At 33.8% G+C, this 19,057-nt stretch overlaps 1 protein-coding gene across 1 annotated transcript; it reads left to right on the plus strand.

Moving 5' to 3' along the window:
- The first annotated feature begins 2,048 nt into the window (after positions 1 to 2,048).
- shcbp1 (SHC SH2-domain binding protein 1) lies at positions 2,049 to 12,590 on the plus strand. Its single transcript, XM_041268074.1, has 13 exons — positions 2,049 to 2,358; positions 2,745 to 2,921; positions 4,223 to 4,338; positions 4,538 to 4,746; positions 4,858 to 4,953; positions 5,736 to 5,969; positions 6,180 to 6,357; positions 6,682 to 6,802; positions 7,049 to 7,180; positions 7,763 to 7,881; positions 8,899 to 8,985; positions 9,347 to 9,475; positions 12,039 to 12,590. Exons 1-13 carry the CDS (start codon positions 2,187 to 2,189, stop codon positions 12,345 to 12,347), a joined length of 2,079 nt encoding a protein of 692 aa, XP_041124008.1. The 5' UTR covers positions 2,049 to 2,186; the 3' UTR covers positions 12,348 to 12,590.
- The last annotated feature ends 6,467 nt before the right edge of the window (positions 12,591 to 19,057 follow it).

Consider the following 19,057-nt stretch of genomic DNA (forward strand, 5'->3'; position numbering starts at 1 on the left):
AATTTTTGTGTACACAGTCATGTGAAATGTGCTTTACAGATACACATTCTACTTGTAATGAAGCGTGATAAAAACGTGGGTGTGTGTGTCTATACACATATCAGATAATCTATTATATATATATATATAGTATATATATATATATATATATATATATATATATATATATATATATATATATATATATATATATATATATATATATATATATAATAATATATGAGGCAATAATTGTTATTCTGAAAAGGTTTGAAATTATTGCTTTTCAGAGCTCAGTTAAAAGCTCAGTTTTTTAAATAGGGGTTTACTGGGATATGTTCTCTCTAAGGTGTGACTGCTTCAGGACTTGTAGACATTTGTTGCTATGGTTACGCGAGTATACTGTATTCTGATCCTTTCGCTGCAACTCAGTCACCAGAGTCAATAGGCTTGCAAATAAGTCTCAGTATAAATATTTTACATTTATATATCCTATAATCTTACCAATGTTATATATATATATATATATATATATATATATATATATATATATATATATATATATATATATATATATATATATATATACACACACACACACACACACAAACACACAGGTACCCTACTTGTTTACATTTTCTGTAAAAATGTTTGGAGGGGACCAAACTTAAAGCAGGGGGACCTAAACAGTGCAGAAGGCTTTTTTGTGTGTGTTCTGTGTCCCTTAAAACACAATTTCTTTCACCGTATTGTATATAAGACTAATGGCAGGCTAAACACCATATTGATTTTCTCACAAAACACGTTAATTAACACTTCTGCATCAGATTGTTACCATAACGACTTTGATGGCTTAGAATTGTAATGGTCAGTTTTATTCTGTTAAAGATGACATTTGTAACTGTATACCGAGTTTTCTACACAGTGCAGCAGGCGTGGGAGCCTGTCTGTGCTGACCTGAACATACAGAGAGACACGAAAACTCTTGTTCTTTAAAACTTTAAAATTGATTTAAAAAAAAAAAAAAAAAAACTGGAGGAGAAAAGAATCCTAAAACTAATTTAAAAAAACACGGAAAATGACTGGTGCACTGAAAAAAATAATCCAGCGTTACACGCACACTCAAATACAAAACAAAACAAAAACAAAAAAATAGCCTATTTCTATCATCAGACCAGCGTAATAAACTGAGACAACAGCAAATTAAAATGCTGCCACCTGCCAGTAGAAAAATAACTACAGCTATAGTACAGTATTGTATTTGTATTTTTCCGATATCTAGTACTGCAGAGTTAAATGTAAGGTTACAAATCGATATACCTTTTTAGACTGATGATGTAACAATTAGGCATTATTAATTTTCTTTATGGAAAATTTGTTGTGATCCCCTAAAGAAAAATACCTTACACTACTGGAGTTTTGGGAATGAAGTCCAGTTTCATGCAACAGGTTCAAAATGAACGTTTTGTTTTGCTTTTTAGTTCACTCGTAAAAATCACGTGACCCTATATTTTATTGACCAGTTAGATAACTCAAGAGCACGGACTATATATATATATATATATATATATATATATATATATATATATATATATATATATATATATATATATATATATATATAAGGACATAAAAGTGCATTTAAGCCTATTATGTTTCGGGTCTCTTTAACCTGACTGGTTACCATTGGCCTTACATGTTTTCCTTTAATATTTTGTTACTTCTCTTAGGTTTGGGTCAAAAACTTATAAACAGAAAATAAGAATTTTGAGATGTTTATTTATTTATTTTTATATTTGTTTAACAATTCAAATTGTAAACATATTGCCTTGGGTCAAACCGTGTAAAAAAAAATGCAAAAGGGGCAAAATACCTGGCAATCACCATCAGATCCCGGTAAATGAAACTATAATGTACACTCAACAATAACAGAATCCGCAGCCCAAAACGGACCATATTAGAGCCAAAATGGCGTCGATTAAACATCCCATCCGAGAAAGCAACTAAAGGAAGTGCGTAATGTGTAGCTTTATCATTGGTCTGCTCGTCCCAAACCGGGAAATTTTTTAAATTGTTTGAAAGAAGCACGGCAGACAAACATATAAACAGTCAGTCTGTGTTTTAAATAAAACCACGTATCTGTTAAGCTTTATTTGAAGAAAGTGTAGTTGTACTGAGATTGAAACACGGTTTGACTACGAATAATTATGTCTGAAAAAGTTGTCGGTGAATTCCTGGAGCTGCCACAGTCAGAATATGAACATAAACAGATGCCCGGGGAGGAAGAAGAGGCGGTGGCTCAAGCGATAGAGATTTCAATCGAATCGGTGGAAGAAGGGAATGTGCAGTTTCAGGACGAAGTTAGTGCTGTAAAGCAAGGTACGCGATTGTTAAAACTACATTAGTTGGTTTGAAAAGAGTTTAATATTTGAGCCCTAGAAACTAAATAAATTGACACGGTGGTATGAAAAAGTTACTATAAACACTGTATATTGTACGATAGTTTACTCTGGTATGAGCTTAGTAATGTTAAAAGTAGACTAACAAAAGTAGTTTAACACTGGATAGCTGTTGTCTGCAGGGAGTGTGTAGTGGGTTTTTGAAGGACTTTTGACTGAACAAAGCAAAAACACAAAAAAATAAACAAATTAATAAATAAAAAAAAAAACATTACATTTGGAGTCGTAATGTTCTCGTTTGGCTGTCGCTTTAGATACATTCTACTACATCCCATAGTTCCAAACTATTGCTCTTTATTTTCCCAGTTCTGTTTCAGGATCAAGATGACGATAGCAGCTGCAGTGATTATGGCAGTCATGATAAGCCTGGAACTGTCTTACAAAGACTGGTGCCTGATGGAAATGTGCTTTTTCCGGATACCTTCCAGACTAACCAGCTTCTGTTTTATGAGAGATTTAAAGCTTATCAAGACTACATGCTAGGTAACTTGAGTTATTTTTAAGAAATTATTTCTGAACAATGCATTATGAAAAAATGTTTACAAATCCACTTGGACAGATGGGACTGTGTGCGACAAAGCTTTTTATATATTTAAATATATCCTGTTTTTCTTTATATGAATATAAACTAGACAGCCATCAATAGTTTCCCACTTTCTGATATGTCCAGCTCTTGTTCTCAAGGCTGCTTGTGTTACTTTAATAATACATTTACTGACAGATTAAGACTCATTAATCCCTTTGCTGAGATGGTATGCATTTTATTTATGTGATTTTGGCCTTGTGTTTTTATTTTTTATTTTTTTTTATATAATAAAGGAAATCATCCTGGTGTAAACTCATTGTAATTCCAGTAATGCTGAGGTATACTCACTGATGAGGAAGTAAGCTTTGTGTGTGTATATAAAATAAAATTATATCATTACACAAATACATGGATGAAGGCTTTATTTGCATCCTGAGCCATTTGAAAAGAAAGGCATAATACCACAGTAGTGATGTCGGTGATAATTCCTCTAGAGGAAAAGATACTTGAACTTTGACCCATTCGACTCAGAGACCATCACTTTCAACTGAAACACGAAATGTCTTGTTTTCAATCACTCAACACCCACAGTACAGACATGTTAATTCATGATCAACAAAATGAGAATACGTTAAAATAAAGATGTAAAGCTGCTACATTTGTATCTTTGAGAAACTGGAGAGGAACAGGAAATTAAAACAAGGTAAAGGCAATCATCCAAATGAAAGCTGAAGCACTAATGGATAATGACATAGAATGTACAGCACTGAAACATTTTGTTTTAAAAAAACAAATGAGAAAAAAAACTTTACTGCTGAACCTTGTCGTCTTTAATATTTGCATCACAAGGGTATCTGTATTATAAAAAAAAAAATATATATATATATATATATATAATATATATATATATATATATATATATATATATATATATATATATATATATATATATATATATATATATATATATATATATATATATAGATAGAGGGCCTCTTAAGTGAGTTACAGGAAAACAATTCCATCTCTGGTTTCTGTGAAAGTTTATAAATTACTTGACCTTCGGTCTAGTAATTTGATGTCACAGAAACCCTAGATGGAATTATTTTCCAGTAACTTTCTGAAGCCAATCTCTTTTTTTTTTTTTTTTTTTTTTTTTTTTTTTTTTTTAATACATGGATACCCTTTTGATGCTAATATTCTATCTGTTCTATCTCTAATATACTGTATGGCTATCTTTTTTTTTTTTTTTTTTCAGGTGACTGCAGAACTTCAGAGGTAAACAATTTTACTGCTGAATACTTGGAGAAAGTGCTGGAGCCGTCTGGATGGCAAGCTGTTTGGCGTACTGAAGTGTTTGAGGTGTTGATTGAGGTAAATTAGTGTTAAACACTGTGCGTGTACAAAGAGCCAAGTTGGAAAGAAAGACGTAATTTTTGGAAAGAAAAAAGCCATGTCATGTAACCCAGATCTAAATGAACTGACTGCCTGCAATAAAACAAAAAAAATCTATTACGTTACATCAAATTGACCTATGACACTAATGATTAAATGTATAATTTGTGAATCTCAGGTAGTTGATGTGGAGTATCTCGTTCTAAAAGCAGCTGTGGAATTGGTTACACCTTTCCTGTGTGAGGCAAAAGGCTGTGAGCTCACAGAAGAGTCCATGAAAGACCTGTTAGAGGCTAAAGAACATAAAGTACCTCTGCAGGAACTCTATGTTGTTTATGATGAATCTGGGGAGTTCGACCAAACGGCACTTGCTGTGGAACATGTAAGGTAAAATCGGTATTAATATTTAAAAAAATGTAGTTAAAAATGTAGCCTAACATATATCTGCATTTCTAGAAAACCTGCACAGACTTAATTGTATTTTTTTTTTTGGGCTAGATTTTTCTATAAACACATCTGGAGAAGCTGGGATGTAGAGGATGAAGATGATGATTTTGATTATTTTATCAGATGTGTTGAACCCAGACTGAGGCTGTAAGTCTGACCAATTAGCTTGTAAAACAATTATAGTCAGTTGGACAAAGATCCAAGTCTGTTATGCATTATGAAATCTATGCACTAGATGGCAGTCTAGGCAAAATGATTGATTGTACTGTACTGTTGTCTATTGGCTATGGAATTACAGTGAAGTGTTTACTTCTTGTGGACTGTAGGAAGGACAATGCCAATTAAAACACATAAACTAGGAGACGTTTTAGCTAATACAACTGATTTATGCCCCTGAATCACATCTCACTGATTTTAAAGTGCAGGAATAGCCATTTGTTAATGAAACACAAACTGCATCTTTAGGGGATTGGGGAAAATAACTTGGTGTATTACATTACTGTGTATGTGTGTGTGTGTGTGTGGTGTGTATATGTGTATATTATGTATGTATGTGTGTGTATATGTGTGTATATATATGTATGTATGTATATGTATGTATTGTATATGTATGTATATATAATATATATATATATATATATATATATATATATATATATATATATATATATATATATATATATGTGTGTGTGTGTCATAACATGTTTTATTAATGTATCCTCTTTACATTTTAAATTTGATATTTAATAAAACATGAACAAAAGACTGGTTGCAATGTATAGATACAAGTATCACTGTTGCTTAGCATACAGCATAATATAAGAATTCATTTTTGTAAAGTTTAATACAGTGATATGCTTGTTTGTGTGTCAAGATTATTCTCCTCTTACAATGTTCTCCTCTTCACCTCCCCCCCTCAATTTTTTCAGATACTATGATATTCTTGAGGACCGGGTGCCGTCAGGCTTGGTTACTGAGTATCATTGTTTGGTTTCACAATGTGAGGAAAAATATAAGGAGTTCACGAGTCTGAGAAACTGTATCTCTAACAGTGACTCAGAGTCTGAGCTTGACAACGTCTCAATGGTGGAGGGCTTAAAGATGTATGATGACCTGGAGAGCTTGAAACGCAAACTAAAGATTATTGAGAACCCCTTGCTCAGGTAACTGCTCACAAAAATATTTTTAGCTTGACGTGTAGACCAGGTGATCAGATGTTTTGTTTTTTATTTATAGTTTTTTTGTTTTTTAATACGATTTGTTGAACGTTGCAAACACAACTTTGTACTGTGTACTTGCTTAATTTTAAAAACGTGTATGTGATGTTAAGTAGAAGCTCTTCTTATTAAGCTGCTGTACGTCCTTTGTTGTAGATATGTGTTGGGTTATCAAGTGAATTCGGGTCTTCAGTCCAACAGAGCTAAAGGACCCCGTCCCACTGGGGAGAGAGTGGTTCACGTTGTGTCCAGTTCAATGACAGTTGGTCAGCTGCAGACCTTGATGAGGGACAAATTGTGTCCTGATTTTACTGGGGAGGAATTTGAGCTGCAGGTAAGTGATGCATTTTTATGTGAGTGACATTCAAACCCAGCACATGAATACAGATCACTATATATTCATCAACTTTTAAAAAACAACATTGAACTCCACATTAGGGGAAACTAGTCCATTTAACAAAAACAAGAGTGACTCTATGTGGAGAGTTTTGCTGTGAATATTACTTCAATTACTATGGAATTGCCCTGGAAGAAAGTAATGTTGAATGTGTGGTTAATGATGAAGACTAAAGTTTATGCAACTGTTAATCCAAGTATATAGTTGAAATTGTAATCTTTTTTAATCTACTCCTTTTTTAAATCAATTTTCACTCGTTAGTTTCACAGTGATCCTTTGGTAGCAGTAAATGCCTGTTACGAGGGGGATGTGGTAGTTATCTGCCCTGGTCATTACTCTGTGAATGGTTCGTTTAGTATTCCAGACTCCATTGAGCTGGAAGGTAAGTGACTCATTTTGTTGGAAATTTATTTGCCGCTTATTCTATGTTCTGATGTAGGCTATAAGGACCATTCATTGCATTGTGACCTGTGGGACTTGACCTTCGTGGGGGATATTTATGTTGCTAACATACTTTGTAAGACCTTTTATTTTATGTTTTAGATAGAAAAAAGTTTCTTGCACAAAAATCTATAACAGTGTGTATTAAAAATCCTGTAATGTTTCCTTTGTCTGTTTTACCCCCTAGGTTTTGGCTTAACTGATGAAGTTGTCATTGAAAAAGTGGGCAAAGGGGATATATTTCTGGATTTAACAGGTGCCAATGTGAAGGTTTCCAACCTGAAGTTTGTGCAGCATGATGCAGTTGAAGGGATCTTATGTATGTAAAACAAAATGCCTCCTTGCTTTGCAGGTTTAACTCCACATATTTATTACTGTAACTTTGGGTACTGGTGATTTTGAAGGGAATAAATTCATAATGCATTTTAAGCTGGTGTTGGTTTCACTCTTAAACAGCTTTAAACTTAACTCTACATGTCAGATATTTTTCTTGAAAGGGGGGGAAGTTTTAAGCTTGTTGGAACTTTAGCTCAAGGTTTCAGCTATTTTGAACACTTAGGAGATGTTTTGTATATGAGTGGATCTATAGCATGAATTAAGGCAGTGTTTCCCAACCCTGTTCCTGGCGGCACACTGTCTGCTGGTTTTCGTTCCAACGCAGCGCTTAATTGAACCATATTAACAAACAAAGAGCTTGAAAATAATGGGAAAATGCCCAGTTAATCACTTTATTAGTTCAATGAAGGGTTCAATTAAGCAATTGAGCGCTGCGTTGGAATGAAAACCTGTAGACATGGTGTGCCGCCAGGACCAGGGCTGCGAAACACTGTAGTAAGTTATACATAGCACACTTTCTGTTTTTTTTTAAGTGCCTGAATTTACTGTTCCCTGTTACATGTAGGTGTTCGCCAAGGGAAGACAGTGGTGGAAAATTGTGTTCTTCAATGTGAAACCACAGGAGTTGCAGTGAGGACTTCAGCAGAGCTGTTTATGAATATTTGTGACTTGTATGGCGCAAAGGTACGGCTTTCATTTATCAAAATACTACTGTCACAGTGATTGTGTGTTCAGGTCTGGGAGTCTGCAGGACAACATACTGTATATTGTCTACCCTGCAGCCCAGTTCCTACATTAATGTTGGACTATATTTGTGTGGGTGTATATATATATATATATATATATAATATATATATATATATATATATATATATATATATATATATATATATATATATATATATATATATATATATATATATATATATATATGTATATATATATATATATATATATATATATATATATATATATATATATATATATGTGTCATATTTTTGCTCGCCACACAGGCTCTCACGGGTTCTTCTCCCTTCTGAATCACGACCCAACACACAGGATTCTACTGAAACAGCGCTCACGCGCACTTTTAATAAACACAAAATGAAATAAACAACAAAACAAACACCTAGCTCCTATTTGGAGCACTCACTAAACATAAACAGGAACCTAACTATCACGCAGGACGGCTAAACCGTTTACCTGCCACAAACATTCAAAAAACACACCCTCACACAATACCTCGATACGACTGCTCACTCACACAGTCGGGCTCTTCTCTCAGCAGCAGCCTGGAACAGACTGGCTGCCTCTCTCAAATACCCTGCACCTGGCTCTAATTTACAATTACCACCAGGTGCAGGGGATTACTAAACAATAAAACAATTACCCAATTAAACCCCATAACACCCAAATGTGCATTCTCACAAGGTTTTTAGCAGGGAAGGATTTTAACCCCCTCCCTGCTATCTCACTATATATATATATATATATATATATATATATATATATATATATATATATATATATATATATATATATATATATATTATATATATATATATATATATATAAATAATATAACACAGTTTTATTTATATATTTTTATTTATTTAAGAATAATGTTTCTAGAAATGTTGACTAATGTATTTTTTGTTAGTTCTTGTGACTGCTTAATTTGTATTTATTTTTTCTCTCTAGGGTGCTGGTGTCGAGATTTACCCTGGTAGTACCTGCAGTTTGGTTGGTAATGGCATACACCATTGCAAAGAGGGAATCCTCATAAAGGTGAGTACCCCATATGGATGAGATGGCATGTGACCCTAGATTAATAGTACCTGAATGCAAGTTTTTTGCAAAGTTTGTCCTTTCCATTAAATTTGAAAGTAATCAAATCAATGTTATCAGTTTTGTTATTTTAATACTTTTAAGCCAGTTCAAATTCAAATCATTCAGCTTTCATATCAAGTTCCTTTTAGAACTAAAATTGGGTTCTGGAAAGATGGGAAACTAGTTAGTAAAACATATTGCACATATTATTTTAATTGCCTTATCTTGTGCCCTTAGTTCTTCATTGTTAATATAGTTTAGGATAAATCCTGTATCGCTTCAATACAAGTTGTTTTTTTTTTCTGCTTTTTTGTTGTAGGACTTTACAGATGAATTTTACACCATGCCCAAAATTACCATGATGAACAATGTTGTTCATAATAATGAAGGCTATGGTGTCATCTTAGTTAAGCCTGCAGATCTGCCTCGAATGAAGAAAACTACTGAAGCAGATTTTCAAGTTAGAAATTATTAATTTCTTTCAGATTAATTTTCTATCATTTGGCTCCTTTTTCTGTTACTTTTAACATTTCATATATGTAATATAGGTTTGGGACAATCACAGTGCAGCCCTCTTAAAATCTATGTGACTGTTTTGTTTTCAGTATATAATGCCCACGAAAATGTATTCATGTGACTAGAATTATTATAACCCCTAGAGGGGAAAATGCCAGTCCACAGTGATTTCTCCCCCTTCCCCCTTTGTTCAATAACTTTTTTTTTCATAACTGTACCACTACTTTTTGAAGTAGTATGTTTTAACTAAAATATCTCTGACCTTCACTGAAGGGCATCCATTAATGAAAGTGCTTAATTTATAAGCTAGGTTGGAGAGATGCTTGGTTTAAAATAACAAAAGAATGTTTTCAGCTGCCTATCAGATTTTAATGGAATACAGTATTCAGAAGGATGCCATTTGAATTTATATGGGTGATACAACTGCTGCAGTGCTGGCCTGGTGAAATGACTACAAAATGTTATATACATCAGGTAAACAGAGTAAGCTGTTGCCAAGAGGACAAAAAATCCATACATGCACACATGTTGGAAATAATCTTGCAATCTAAGATGAATCATATACACGTACATACAGTGTGTCGTATTGCAGAGGTTCCCAACTGGTGTGCCACCAGGGCTGTCACAGCTACTGATAAGTAAACAAGCTATATTAAGTTAATAAACTTTTTTAAGCAAGTTAAAAATATATATATATATATATATTATTAATATATTAAAACCTGTTCAAATGTCATAAAAAGTGGGCACAACACAATGTGCCCACAATGCAGGACCAACTGTATTACTCTTTGCATGGTTGCCCATGGCAACTTGAGTTGGCGCATTGGGAGTGATTTTTGACTATTGCTCCAACTTAAGGTTGCTGCTTTTTCCACAGACCAAACCTGGACATATCAGTCAGCCTTTGTCTGTCAAAACAGCAGTATGCTGTAATAGTGTTTAACACAATACCGGTTCACGGTACAAATCGGTTATTATGCAGTGTACATAGTATTGTGCTCTTGATTATTTCTAGTACTCTAACTCTAACGGTTTCTGTTCAGTTTTCAAGTAGCATAAAATGACATGTAGATGAGTGCAGTTTTCATTATTGTTAAACTGATGTTTCAGTGATTTTCATATAAATATTTCTGGAAAATCGGTTCTACAATTAAGCGTGTTACAGTCAATAGTAGTAGTAATATAAAAAAATAAGAACCTGATTTTCCAGAAATGTGTACACTTAAATGGAGACTACACCCAAGTGGTTTGGTGATATACAGTCCTTACATAAAATTACTTTTACAGTTAATATAATGCATTATGCTACAGTAATAATTTTACTGAGCTTCAATATGAAATCACGGAAGCATCGTAATTTATAATATTTCATTGCAAAACTGCATTCATCTACCTGTAATTTTAGGCTACTTGAAAACTGAACAGGCATGTACCTTACATATTGTTAATGCTGTATTCATTTTGGTATAGCTCAAGCTTGCCGTTTAGCTGTCCCTCGCTGAAGTTGATTTTGCAGGAAATCTACAGATTATAGTTACTGATGCTTCACAGAACAAAAGTTTATTTTTGCTTATCCCCGTACAAAGTTCTGATGCTTATACGAAATATCATATACATTGTTTTAATTGCAAGTATATTTAACGAAAGATGGTAAACATTTATTTATACGTTTTCTTAAAAGGAAAAATAAACTTTGTCAAATCACGTCAAATTGTGCTCGCTTACTGAGGGTGCTCAGTAAGGGTCACAAATTCCAAGTATCTGGCACTTGCCATTAATTAGATCTTGACTACAGTCACAGAAATTGTAAGTGTGCTGTGGAAGATACAGTTTTTGCATTAGCCGCCATAGTTGTTTTGACTAGCGGCATAGTCTGCTGTGGTCACCTGACTGAAACCCTCACTTGGATGGTTACAGTAGACAGACACATTTATTAATGTACAGATCAGTACTAAACAGTACATTTCTAATAAGCTAGTGGAAATCATTTACGCAATTAATGTATGTCAAAGAAAATATTATTGGAAGGTTGGTGTTTCATATGCGTTTCACTTAAAACCGGACATTAGAATATCCAGGCTTCTTAATTTCTGCTACCCAGACACAGGTGCCAATTCCCAGACTGCGGGTCAATCCCGGACAGGTGGCAACCCTTCTCCGACTCTGGCATTGAACGGCTTTCACTGTAAACTGCTTAAACCGATAAATTATTTTGAGGGCGGCTTGAATTGTTTTTAGGCGGTTTAAACAGAGGGTTTTATTAGAGGGTGAGTTCATTTGGAGAAAATAGGGTGGTGTGCCTCAAAAAATGATATATCAAGGCGTGCCGCAGCAAAGAAGGTTGGGAACCACTGTTCTATTGTACTATGGCTTACTTACATACTTGGCAAACAACTATGTTGCATTATTCTTTGACCTTCCTGCAAATTCCTTGACGGGATCCCAAAGCTTTTAGATTACGGTCATTATTTGAAATATGCGTTTCAGATGAGTCGAAAGAAAATGGCAGTCAAAAAAAGGAGGCTGATGAGGAAAAGGGACCCACTGCAGAAGGATGTGTGGAGGGAAACTCTCCGTTCAGGGACCCCCTTACCCAGGAGTACAAGGAGGGCAATGATGTCATCACAAGTGAACTGGTGGCCACATCGTCAAAGAAAAGCCAGTTGCAGAAGAAAAAGATGATTGAACTGGGACTCACAATGGCAGATGACGATTTGATGTCTCAGGAAATGTTTGTCTCTATTAATGGAAACCATTTCAAAAGAAATGGGAAAGGAAGCTTTGGCACGTTTTTATACTAAGTTTTTGGAAACAATGAATCTGTGTGGAACCATGCAAACACTTTGCGCACCTTTTATTTATATGTTCATTTTTAATAACTTGTTGTAAGATTGCCAAAACACCTGCATAATTTACATTGAAGAAAACACCTCTGCTCTATCCTCTTGTCACCGTCTGCCCAATTATGTATTTGAGTGTGTGTGTGTGTGTGTTTTTTTTTTTATTTATTTAATTTTAGAGATTTTAGTATACCAGCATTGAAACAAGCTAAATGTCTACAGAGTGAAATAAAACATGTTGGCACACGTTCCTTTCAGTCTGGTCTTTTTGTTTTTGTTTGCTTGCCTGTTTATGAATGTGTTTTTAAAATTTTTTTTTTTTTTTTTTTTTTACTTTTTATGAAAATGTAATAAATCATTTAAGTAATTCAGAGGCTGTAATGTCAGTTACATGCTATATATATATATATATATATATATATATATATATATATATATATATACATGATATATTATACTATTAAATACAAAAAAACTAAATAACGTGTAAATATTGCACAAATCTGACATTTTTAGTATGTGTAGAATCGAATATTTATATGAAATATTCATTATGCAAGTATATATAATTATATATATATATATCATATATATATATATATATATATATATATATATAATATATATATATATATATATATATATATATAATTTCTCGCAGATCAAATTGAAAATATGGGTTTGTTTTGGTTCCATTGCTGTGTTAACATTAAGACTTAATAGGGTCATTTGCAGGACTGGAAACAACTAGCATTTTACTAGCATACAGTACTGCTCCTTTTTATATGCATCTCTACTTCTGACCGTTACAATTAATTTAATTCCAATGATTCCAATTCTGAGGATTTAATGCACAACGAAAGCTCATTACACTGCAGTCAGAATAATTAAACTAGTTAATTGACTATCCTACTGAACAAAGTGCTGATTATTTTGAGAATGTATCTTCTAGCAAGTGCTCAAACAAATGGGGGGTGAAGAGTTAAATGGTAATTATTTAAATCCAAATGGTGTTTGTCTATTGGCTTCAAGTATTGTGCTGAGTTGTATGCAGTGAGTTGTGCTATTTTTGGCAATGCAAATTTGTCACAATGTCATGATATGATGGCGTTATCCAGATTTTCATACAATTGAGTCATTTGTCGGCCTGCATTTTCTCTTAACCGCATCAGTTGTATGTCATTGATATATTTTTGGTTGATCTTTTTTTAGCAATATGAAATGCTATTTTCAACATACAAGCTGCAACTAATAGGTTTATGTTGTCTTTTGTATAAGAAGGCATATGCTGATGCATACCATGAGGGTGTTTATTTATAATTTACCAGTTTATGTGGGAGTGTTACAATACAAGCATTGATTATGTATGTAATGTCTACAGCAAGTGGTTAGGGAAAGATTTGAAGCAATGAACAGTTTTGGTTTTAAAGGAAAGAAATCTTGGTATTTTATTGGTTGAGGAACAGTGAAAATTATCCCACCCCTACCTCCCCCCACCCCTGTCTGATTTGAATCAGATCCATCATTTTCTTCAATAGAGCAAGTCTTAAGACTGCTTTTAATAAAATCTTTCGGTACTCTATATATCTACATGAAGCGGGTGAGAAGAATTATATATATATATATATATATATATATATATATATATATATATATATATATATATATATATATATATATATATATAAAAATAAAAAAAAAGGTTAACATGATAAAAAAAAAAAAATTCTGAAAGGAACTGCAGGCATTTGATACAATTGTTTTATCTTTAATACCTGTGTTGAATTCAAACAGGACAAAAGTGAAAGCAAGCGTGACAGGCCCACAGGGAAGCGCTGTTATTTCTATGAGGGTTTTTGCTGTGAACAGCTAGCATTCACTGCACATAGTGCATATACTGTGTATACACTTTGTTTTAACGGGGTTCAGAAACTAGATGTATTTAAAGAGACATATACATGGATTATTACTATATATATATATATATATATATATATATATATATATATATATATATATAGGAGATGCAGTTCAGTATAGAATGCACATGTTTATATTAAGGACTAAGTAGCAGAATTCTGAAAGTGTTATGTCCTCACATGTTGCTGCAACTGTTTAAATAATGGGAATAGCGATTTAAAAAAAAAAAAAAAAAAAGTGCTCAGGCTTTTCCACATCATGCATTGTTATTGCTGTGTTACTTGTTTGACAATGTGGGCATTAATCCTTACTCTGTCAGTGCACTAGAATGGAAATTTTGATAAGAGCTTTGAAACAGACTTTGAGGTTTAGAAGTGTAAAATGTCAGGATGTTAACAGGTATGTTATTTGAACAGTTGTAGCAACACATGGGGGCGTACAATGCTATATTTTTCCGGGACCCTGTCACTTACTCTAAGGTGTGTTGAAATCTGTGAGCATAAATCTGAGCAGTGTGAAAAGTAGGTGAGTGCTTCCCATTTATAAAACTCTTAAGCATAATGTTGTTATAGTAAACCAACTTTACTAATACAGTAGTATTTTAATGTTTTCAAGCTTTATTTAAAGAGAACAATTCAAATGCAAAGCACTTTTTTTTTTTGTCGTAATAATGTCTAACACTTCACCCCCGCCCCACAAAGTTTTTTTCTTTTTAGTAATGCTACGGCAGCAAGAGCATGGCTTCCTTCTACCCCCGACAGCTGGTGGGATGTGTCCCAATTTGTTAAATCCCTTCTCAGCCAGAGATTGCATCAGAGCTTGAGAAGATTCCAAAGTAACATGTTTGCGCAGGGATATCCCACAGGTTAGCCATGGTTACAGTGAAATAATTTAGCTGGGCTAGAAACTGAAACCTGCGTTTGTCCCTCTGCTCACGATCCTTGATTCTAAAGATGCCTCAAAACAAGTACAAGGTCAATACATGTGTATTAATGTACATGTCAATACAATAGTGTCTCTGCTGGTGAGTACCAAACTGCTTATAAATGCTAGAGGAAATATAATGGTGTTTTCTGAATGCACATATTCAACATGATTAATCCTTGTAAATTCTAGGTATGATCAAGCTATTAAAATTATACATTGCTATTCTAAAAATGCACTGGGTAACTGTTAAGTCAAGACATTAAACTTGTTTTACTACATGAGGTAAACACGTTTCTTGATCGTTTTACCTTCTCATTTAGCGTATCGAAATTCTGGATGATACACTACATAGCATAACAAGTTCAGCCTAGGATGAAACTTGACTGATTCACTATGAATTTATTTTTCTGCATTAGCTTTATGTAAGACTTTTCTGTGATTGGTTTCAGGATATATTTTAATCATTTAGTCGCTGGGAGTCTTGAAGTCAGACAGTCATGTAACTGATTGGAGACACAGCAATTGGAAGGAAGATAAATTGCTTATTTAACGGTAATGAAGCCCTCCCTAATTTAAGCTACATTTCCAATGAATCGTGGTTCTTTCATAACCAATGCTATGAGACAGCCATTGTGAACAGCACTGCATTAAAGGTAAGATTTACATATATCAAATACATTTATTAGTTTCATGTCCTTTATCTTTGGAATTATGACAAGGGAAGGAAACCTATGGTGACGAGGCATTAACACTAAATCGGAGCTCTTTGAGAGGTCATCCTCGGATATTAAAAGTATCTTGGTCAATTTACTGTACACATTTAAAATGTTCTTAAGGGAACATAGTAAACCAGAATAAGAAGGACTTTCAGGCATCAGGTGTACAGTAACTTTAACACTCCAGTCCAATGTGGAAAAGCAGCATAAATATCAAAAAAGATCTAAGATCTTATTTTGAGGGGGGGGGAGGGCTAGTTAGCCCATGTTGTGTTTTTTGGCAGTATGTTAAGTGGTATATGTATAAAAACAGACCCCTCTTAGTTGTATATTTGAAATTATTTTTGGTCTACGACAAATATCGTAGTAGTTTTTCATTAATGTATTGCACAACAAATCTTTTTATGTATGCATAAAACATAACGTTTAATTGATCTAATGCAAGAGAAAAGGCTTTGTTATCAAAGGCCCTGAAATTGTTTCAAAATCCTACATATATTCTGTACTTTTAGGTGCTTTGTTTCAAGGACTATGCATTGTATACTTTACCCCCTGATGATAACTGGCTAGATTTACAGGCTCTTAAATTATATATATAAAACCTTTAGACGGCTTTTGGGTTTATTGTCAGACAGCTCAGAAGTGAGAAAGATGAGATATTTCCATTCATCTCTCTTGAAGAGCCTCATCGACTATAGTATCCTATAATTTATTTTTCCTTTCAATTTCATGTTGGAATTTTACAAGGAATATTCGGCAATAACTATCAAATGCTCTATTTTTGTGAAAGGAAAATAGGCCATTAATGCTGGAAATACACCCATGTTGTTCATTAGTCTCCTTATAACTGTCTTGTACCTAGCCAGCTACCTCGTATTGATTAGTGAACACCCCAGAATTCACAAGCTTTGTCTCAGTGTGGTCCCTGTCCCATGTATAGGTGGACTTGTTGTATTCATCAAGCTAGTTCATGCGATATTGGTGGTGTGGAGAGATTATATGAGGGACACAGGCAACATTAAATGCCTGAACTCCAAAACTCTCCCATAAAACATTTTCCGTCGTGAAAACATCTTTAACAGACCAATGTTTCGATGCTTCCAGAGCCCCATTCATCAACCTGATTAGGTAGGCGTAGTCTCGCCCCAGGAATTGGACATTCAGAACACAGGAAAGCTGCCAGTGTAGGTGTTCTTGCAACCTTGACTTGTGCAATTTATTACTCCAGAGCAGCTGTGGTACAGACCTTGCTGGAGTTGTAAAAACTGCGTTGTGCCTAATCCTTGTGAATGGAACAATAGCAAATAGCTTGCTAAATCATGCACTACAGTTACTGATTAGAGAGCCCTTAGGATGTTAACATAGTACACATGTGCATGTTTCTTTTCTTTTGAAATAAAAATTGTACAAATTATGAGAGGCAAAAGTTTGTCAGGCCAGTGTGTACAGCTATGACCACAAGTTTTGTGTCACCTGGAATTGTAGGATTGAGACAATTTAAAAACAAACTGTATGAACATAATTTAGATCTTTTATTTAACTGTATGTAATCAAAGAAACTACAAAAAGATATCGCAAAAGTGAACCGGAAGACATAAAAGTAGTACAGCATTTCATGATAAATTTTGAAATGTCAATTTTTCATGTCAGTTTTATTGTATATGGGGAAAACTACAAAACGGTGTGCAATTCACTATGTTAACATAACGTTATTCGTCAGGCTTTGTTCGACTTTATGAAGCAAAGTTAGTCGAGTGTATTGGGTGATCCGCAACTTTTGTCCATAGCTGTATTACTGAAAATAAACAGAACCACACAACGTTGTGTGAGGTATATTTTATATTTGGTATTAGAAATTATGTCAGAGAGCATGCTCCAGTGTATGTTAAACTTGTTCCTACTTTGAAAACGATCAATAGCTTCTGAATTCCTCATAGGTTATTTTCTACAGTATGTCTGTTTTAATGACTGCAATATCTCATGCCACCTGTCATATTCTTAGCCCACAGCAGGAGTTCTTTTTAGTTGTATTGGATTAAAATATCAGATTTCCATTTGACTTGGCATCCTGTCTGTCTTGTTTTCAATAGAACCCCTTGGATGCAGAATTAAGGGACTGTTACAACAGTTACATACATTTTAATTACACTGCAAGCTGTGCATTCAATATTACAGGTGTTAGTATGATTTTGTGGTAAATTGTTGTTGTTAGTTAGCATCTGTTTTCTAAAGTGTTTTTCTCATTCATTTTACTCAATTTGACCAAATGAAGCATGTTTTTACAGATGTTGTTTTTTTTTTTCTATGCACAATGTATTTGTATATCTTTTTCTTTTCTCTTGAAAACAAGTCTTTTGTTAGTCAACAACCGATTGCTGAGGCAATATTACCAACCCTACTAGTTACTAGAATTAGTTTGGATTGTTTCACAGAAAGGGATGCTGCTGATCTGGTGCAGGACCAAAACTCAGATTGCACATCAGTGGAGGGTAACACTTTACATTTAATTGTCTCCAATTAGTATGTATTTATATCGTAAAAACATCTGCACTTACACTTAGTGTGTACATTATTTTGCCTGATATATGTAAGCACACAACTGTAGCAGAAAAGAGTTAGGCTCAGAATTAGGGTAGGGGAGTTGGGTTAGGTTTAGATTAGGGTTAAGATTATGATAGGGATACATCATGCCAAAGAATTACCCATTAAATAAGTTTGGGGGATTTTGAAAAATCTAGCGTTGTACATCCCCATCAGAGTGGCCATTTTGAAAAGAGCTTTGAAACACACTTTAGTTATGTGTAAAAAGTTGTCAGGATGTTAACAATGAAAATAAAAAAGACAGGTATGTTATTTAAACAGTTGTAGCAACACATGGAGACGTGTAAAGTTATATTTTTCAGAACCCCGCTACTTACTCTAAGTACATTATAACTATGCATAAGTACACATGTATTTACTAAGTAACTTCTATGTAAATATACAATCATTGGAGGCAATTAATGTACATGCCACCCCCTAGTGGAGATATCCTTTCACCCCAGTAGCATTAAAATTATGGAAAAAGGGTTTTATCAATCCTACAATCAAAGTTTTAAATTAACTATT

Source organism: Polyodon spathula, chromosome 13 (genome assembly GCF_017654505.1).
Source record: "Polyodon spathula isolate WHYD16114869_AA chromosome 13, ASM1765450v1, whole genome shotgun sequence".
NCBI lineage: Eukaryota > Metazoa > Chordata > Actinopteri > Acipenseriformes > Polyodontidae > Polyodon > Polyodon spathula.

Bases quoted from the DNA above. Each gene is read 5' to 3' on its own strand.
- shcbp1 (XM_041268074.1), top strand. From the start codon at position 2,187: ATGTCTGAAAAAGTTGTCGGTGAATTCCTGGAGCTGCCACAGTCAGAA. The intron at 4,339-4,537 runs GTAAATTAGTGT...TGTGAATCTCAG, and splicing joins TGTTTGAGGTGTTGATTGAG to GTAGTTGATGTGGAGTATCT. The intron at 7,181-7,762 runs GTATGTAAAACA...TGTTACATGTAG, and splicing joins TGCAGTTGAAGGGATCTTAT to GTGTTCGCCAAGGGAAGACA.